The sequence below is a fragment of the Hemiscyllium ocellatum genome, chromosome 50, assembly GCF_020745735.1.
Source record: "Hemiscyllium ocellatum isolate sHemOce1 chromosome 50, sHemOce1.pat.X.cur, whole genome shotgun sequence".
Classification (NCBI taxonomy): Eukaryota; Metazoa; Chordata; class Chondrichthyes; order Orectolobiformes; family Hemiscylliidae; genus Hemiscyllium; species Hemiscyllium ocellatum.
Genome location: NC_083450.1, coordinates 7,337,235 through 7,344,194, shown reverse-complemented (window position 1 = coordinate 7,344,194; position 6,960 = coordinate 7,337,235). Strand labels below are relative to the sequence as shown.

Here is a 6,960-nt window from a genome sequence, read left to right as displayed (position 1 = left end):
GCCTTCTGACCATCGTCCATTGACCGCCGTTTCCTGCACTTCAGCAACCGAACTGCAAAAATGCCGTCTGAACGTCTGATTTTTAACAGACCCGCGGTTCGAGCCTGCCAATGCTGCCCTCTTGGGGTGATTGTCCCGGTCTTCAGGTGTTGCGGAAGTCAAAATACTCGTCACTCTTTCGGAGAAAGGTGTCCTCTTCAGTCCAACGTGAGTCGCTTGTCTTCCCTTCTCAATGCAGTCTTCCACCTGCGGACCAGGGTGCCAATCAGATTTTGTAACGGGGCACTGACTTGGCGATGGTCCGCACCTCACCGTTCGCTACCGTCTGGTTTGGCATAGGAGGGCACCAGTCACTGCACCCCAATTCGATTGCCTGGTCTTCCAGTGTGTCCTCAACCTCTCTTCTAGGCTCTTAGGATCAAAACCTTCTGGGATACGCCTTCAAACTGCTTTCAGTTTTTCATCTTTGTGTTGTAATGTCCCTGAAGTGCAAATATTGTACACCCGCTCCTCAAATTCTCAACCCTTCGCTCAGAGTCTCTGATAGAGTCAGAGAGATGTACTGCACGCAAACAGACCATGATTTACAAGGATGTTGCCAGGGTCGGAGGATCTGAGCTACAGGGAGAGGCTGAACAGGCTGGGGCTGTTTACCCTGGAGGGTCGGAGGCTGAGGGGTGACCTTATAGAGGTTTATAAAATCATGAGGGGCATGGATAGGGTAAATAGACAAGGTCTTTTCCCTGGGGTGGGGGAGTCCAGAACTAGAGGGTGTAGGTTTAGGGTGAGAGGGGAAAGATATAAAAGAGACCTAAGGGGCAACTTTTTCACACAGAGGGTGGTACGTGTATGGAATGAGCTGCCAGAGGATGTGGTGGAGGCTGGTACAATTGCAACATTTAAGAGGCATCTGGATGGGGATATGAATAGGAAGGGTTTGGAGGGATATGGGCCGGGTGCTGGCAGGTGGGACTAGGTTGGGTTGGGATATCTGGTCGGCATGGACGGGTTGGATTGAAGGGTCTGTTTCCATGTTGTACATCCCTAAGACCAAATAGGTCAGCGCTGTGGGAGTGCCGCACTGTCGGAGGGTCAGCACTGTGGGAATGCCGCACTGTCGGAGGGTCAGCGCTGTGGGAATGCCGCACTGTCGGAGAGTCAGCGCTGTGGGAATGCCACACTGTCAGTAGGTCAGTGCTGTGGGAATGCCGCACTGTCAGAAGGTCAGTGCTGTGGGAATGCCGCACTGTCAGAAGGTCAGCGCTGTGGGAATGCCGCACTGTTGGAGGGTCAGCGCTGTGGGAATGCCGCACTGTCGGAGGGTCAGTGCTGTGGGAGTGCCACACTGTCAGTAGGTCAGCGCTGTGGGAATGCCGCACTGTCGGAGGGACAGCGCTGTGGGAATTCCGCACTGTCGGAGGGTCAGCGCTGTGGGAATGCCGCACTGTCGGAGGGTCAGCGCTGTGGGAATGCCGCACTGTCGGAAGGTCAGCGCTGTGGGAATGCCGCACTGTCGGAGAGTCAGCGCTGTGGGAATGCCACACTGTCGGAGGGTCAGCGCTGTGGGAATGCCGCACTGTCGGAAGGTCAGCGCTGTGGGAATGCCGCACTGTCGGAGGGTCAGCGCTGTGGGAATGCCACACTGTCGGAGGATCAGCGCTGTGCCAATGCCACACTGTCGGAGGGTCAGCGCTGTGGGAGTGCCGCACTGTCGGAGGATCAGCGCTGTGCCAATGCCGCACTGTCGGAGGGTCAGTGCTGTGGGAATGCTGCACTGTCGGAGGGTCAGCGCTGAGGGAATGCCGCACTGTCAGAGGTATGATCTTCCAGGACGTAAATCAGACAACATCCGGCTGAAATGTCGGTCTGAATTGTGTGGACACAGCAGTCCTGACCCCTTTACAGACCAGCCAACAAGGTACCTCACTTGCTGCCATTGAACTGAAGGGGGCCATCGAAACTCATTATGCCCGAGTTGGTACTAACAGCACACACGAGGTCTGAGCAGCGTTAGTGGAGACAACAACAGATTTCGCTTTTGAATTCACAAATGAAGTCTCCATACAATCAAAGACTCACTCAAGTGTCATATTGCAATGTCTTCTGCTAAGGAATCCTGCCTAAAACCACCAGTCATCTACATCCCCTCAGTAGGTGTGTTCCTTTGCAAACAATCCTGCCTGGACATAGACCGAGAACACGGGAATTAATCTTTAATGTTCGAAAAGTTATTCTGAAATTCAGAAACTTTTTTTAAAAACTCTGATGGATGAACAAAGTCATGATAATATCGTCTCTCTCTCTCTTGTATGTAAAATGTATGTTGCCATAAGTCAAGCATTTCAATTTTCATCAGAATGTGAGTATCATTAAGGCACAATCTTTATTTAGTGGAGTGTAATATGTTTGTTCTGAATTGGAAAAATACAGATCATTTTCACAACTGATATGTTATAGAGAGCAGATAGCCCGAGGAAGGAAATTGTGGGGCTGACTCATTTATTAAGGGTTTGGAAATCACAGGCTTGTGTGTTTACCCTGTCAGATTGTGAGATTTCTCTCTGAGAAATCGCGAGATTGTGTGATTTCTCCATCAGATTGTGAGATTTCTCTCTGTGAAATCATGGGAGTATGTGATTTCTCTGTCAGATTGTGAGACTTCTCTCTGAGAAATCATGGGATTGTGTGATTTCTCCATCAGATTGTGAGATTTCTCTGAGAGAATTTGTCCATGAGATTTTCACGCAGTTTTTGAGATTTTTCAGTGAGGTTCTGAAATTCCCTGTGCGATTGTGTGATTACGTTTCCCTCCTAATGTGACATTCCTCTCGGAAATGGTGGGGTTTCTATGAGATTGTGAGGTTCCTCCAAGGTTTTCCGTGAGATTGTCTGATTTCTTCTGGAAATTGTGAGATTGCTTGACAGGATTTTACAATTCGTCACGCAAATTTAAGATTCTTCCTTGAGATTTTGCGATTTCGTCACCTGATTTGAGAAGCTGTCACAGATTTTTTTAAGGTGCTTCATATACTTTTGAGGTTCATCCACAAGATTTCGGGATTCCTCCATCTGATTTTGGAGATTCCGTCATGTGATTTTGAGATCCCTTCACAAGATTGTTAGATTTCTGCATGTGATTTTTGAGATTCCTCAACGGGATTTGAGATTCCTCCACCAGAATTAAAGATTCCTCATTTGAATTTGAGAACCCTCCACATGATTTGAGATTTCTCATGTGATTATGACATTGCTCCAATTGATTTAATATTCCTTCACAAGATTTTAAGATTTCTCATGTGATTTCTCAAAATCATCTTTGATGTCCCTTTACAAGATTTAAAGTTGTCTTCATGAGATTTTGAGATCCCTCCAATTGATTTAAGATTCCTTCATAAGATTTTAAGATTTTGACAAATCACATGATTTGACTTTGAGATTCCTCTCAAGGCTGTTAGATTTCTTTAGGTGTTTTTAAGACTCATAAAGTGTGAATGTTTTTGAGATTCCTGAACAAGAGTTTGGGATCACCTCATCTGATTTTGAGATTCCTCCACATGAATTTCAGATTGTTCCACTAGATTTGAGATTTCTTCCTGTGATTTTGAGATTTTTCCACAGGATTTGAGATTTCTTCATGCAATTTCAAATTCCTGCACAAGATTTAGTGTTTTGTCATTTGATTTTGAGATTCCTTTATGGGAATTTGGAATTACATCACATGATGTTAAAATTCTTCCACAAGATTTGAGATTTCTTCATGTGATTTTGAGATTTCTCCACAGGATTTGAGATTTCTTCATGCAATTTGAAATTCCTCCACAAGATTTAGGATTTTGTCATGTGATTTTGAGATTCCTCTATGGGAATTTGGGATATCATCACAAGATGTTAAAATTCTTCCACAAGATTTGACATTTCTTCGTGTGATTTCGAGATTTCTCCTCAGGATTTGAGATTTCTTCCCGCGATTTTGAGATTTTTCCACAGGATTTGAGATTTCTTCATGCAATTCAAATTCCTCCACAAGATTTGTCATGTGATTTTTGAGATTCCTCGATGGGAATTTGGGACTACGCCACGCAATATTAAAATTCCTCCACAAGATTTGAGATTCCTTCATGTCATTTTTGAGATTCCTCCACAATCCTTCACGAGATGTTGGGATGACTTTGTGTGATTTTGAGCTTTCTGCATCAGATTTTGGGATGACCACACGTGATTTGAGATTCCTCCACAGGATCTTGTGATTTCTTTTTCAGATGGTTTGGAGAGTCCTCCGTGGATTTCCCCAGGAATTCATCCACTTTGAGATCATCCAGAAATAGTTGAGATTTCTTTCAGGGTACCTGAGGAGTTGTTTAAGGTTTCATTGCTGGTAAGTCATAACCGGTGAAAGATTTTCCATTGAAGCCCTGGAGATATTCCTCACCGTGAGATACACTGGTCAGACCCAATGAATTACTCAAGACTGAAAACACACACCAACTAGAAAACTCTGTCGACCTGAAATCGGCTGCGTCCAGGGTGGTGAAAGGGATGGTCTTCGACACTAATATTTTCTGATGGACAAAACCCAGAGCAGTGGCCCTTCTGTGTGCTATCCCACGGAGAGATCAACAGCATTTTTAAACTATTATTTTAAGGCACATGATTGGGCAGTGTAGAGGAAGCTTTACTCTGTATCTAATTCCATACTTTCTCTGTCCTGGGAGCGTTTGAATGTGGGGGGGGGGGTGGTGACAGTGTAGAGGGAGCTTTACTCTATCTAACCCAATGCTAAGCTACTGCTGGGAGTATTTGATAGAGGGAACAGTGTAGAGGGAGCTTGATTCTGTATCTAACCCCATGTTATCCCTGTGCTGGGAGGGTTTGATGGGGGGGGGGGCAGTGTAGAGGGAGCTTTATGCTGTTTCTAACCCCGTGCTGTCTCTGTCCTGGGAGGGTTTGATGGTAAGAGTGCATTGGCAGGGGGGGGAGAATAGGGGACTCACTACCATAGGGATTGAGGGATAATGGGGCCTGGCTATAGAGAGGGGCTGTTAGGGTCTGGATGGGGTGACAGAGATAGGGAGGGGGTATAGGGGGATGGAGGGGGTGACAGAGATAGGGAGGGGGTGTACAGGCTGGAGGGGGTGACAGAGATAGGGAGGGGGTGTAGGGGCTGGAGGGGGTGACAGAGATAGGAAGGGGGTGCAGGGGCTGGAGGAGGTGACAGAGATAGGGAGGGGGTATAGGGGGATGGAGGGGGTGACCAAGATAGGGAGGGGGTGTTGAGGCTGGAAGGGGAGACCGAGATAGGGAGGGGGTGTAGGTGGCTGCAGTGGGTGAGAGAGATATGGAGGGGGTGTACAGGCTGGAGGGGGTAACGGATAGGGAGGAATGTAGGGGGGTGGAGGGGGTGACAGAGATAGGAAGGGGGTGCAGGGCCTGGAGGGGGAGACCGAGATAGGGAGGGGGTGTAGGGTTTGGAGGGAGTGACCAAGATAGGGAGGGGGTGTAGGGGCTGGAGGGGGTGACAGAGATAGGGAGGGAGTGTAGGGGGTTGGAGGGGGTGACAGAGATAGGGAGGGGTACAGGGGGTTGGAGGGGGTGACAGATAGGGAGGGGGTGTAGGGGGCTGGAGGGGGTGACAGAGATAGGGAGGGCGTGTAGGGGGCTGGAGGGGGTGACAGAGATAGGGAGTGGGTGTAGGGGGTTGGAAGGGGTGACAGAGATAGGGAGGGGGTATAGGGGGCTGGAGGGGGTGACAGAGATAGGGAGGGGGTATAGGGGGCTGGAGGGGGTGACAGAGATAGGGAGGGGGTGTAGGGGCTGGAGGGGGTGACAGAGATAGGGAGGGAGTGTAGGGGGTTGGAGGGGGTGACAGAGATAGGGAGGGGTACAGGGGGTTGGAGGGGGTGACAGATAGGGAGGGGGTGTAGGGGGCTGGAGGGGGTGACAGAGATAGGGAGGGCGTGTAGGGGGCTGGAGGGGGTGACAGAGATAGGGAGTGGGTGTAGGGGGTTGGAAGGGGTGACAGAGATAGGGAGGGGGTATAGGGGGCTGGAGGGGGTGACAGAGATAGGGAGGGGGTATAGGGGGCTGGAGGGGGTGACAGAGATAGGGAGGGGGTGTAGGGGCTGGAGGGGGTGACAGAGATAGGGAGGGTGATGCAGTTCTCCAGAAGCTGGAGGGTGGAAGTTGGGAGGTGAGGGAGTGGAAGACCATCAGATCCCCTACTCAATCCCCACTCTCTCATCCCCATCCCCACCCCCACCCCCACCCCCACCCCTCTGTCTGATCCCAACTCCACCTGAGATCCAATGGGGAGGGTAAAACCCCTCAGAGGCAGGGGTCTTGGTGGGGTGGGGTCAGGGGTCAAGCGTTGGCGGTTGTCCCATGATGCCTCAGTTTGAGATCTGCTCCTCCTGCCAAGTCGAGGTGGGGATGGCGCTGTAGGGGTCGATGACCATGCGGGCACAGCGGATGATCATGGTGAGGAGGAAGAGGCAGAGCAAGGCTAGAAATGCCAGGGCGAATGCCTTATCCAGGTCAATGGAGCTGTGGTCAGCCTCCTGACCAGCGGGCAGCATTCTCCTGCCAGTCCACCCCGTGTACACGTCACCTCTCCTTCTCCCCCTCTCTCTCTCTCTCCCTCCGGAGTCTCAAGGAACAGACGGTCTTCCTCCTGCACGAGGGAGAACAGCAAGTTACAGATTCTTACAGAGTGACATAGCACCCACTCCCTCAGCGCTGACCCTCCCACAGCACCCACTCCCTCAGCGCTGACCCTCCCACAGCACCCACTCCCCCAGCAATGACCCTCCCACAGTGCCCACTCCCCCAGCAATGACCCTCCCACAGTGCCCACTCCCCCAGCACTGACCCTCCCACAGCGCCCACTCCCTCAGCGCTGACCCTCCCACAGCGCCCACACCCTCAGCACTGACCCTCCGAGAGCACCCACTCCCTCAGTACTGA

At 50.5% G+C, this 6,960-nt stretch overlaps 1 protein-coding gene across 1 annotated transcript; it reads right to left on the bottom strand.

Annotated features, from left to right (window-relative positions):
- Nucleotides 1-6,386: 6,386 nt before the first annotated feature.
- LOC132805541 (cortexin domain-containing 1 protein-like) lies at nt 6,387-6,572 on the bottom strand. Its single transcript, XM_060820651.1, has one exon. It carries the CDS (start codon nt 6,570-6,572, stop codon nt 6,387-6,389), a length of 186 nt encoding a protein of 61 aa, XP_060676634.1.
- Between the last annotated feature and the right edge of the window lie 388 nt (nt 6,573-6,960).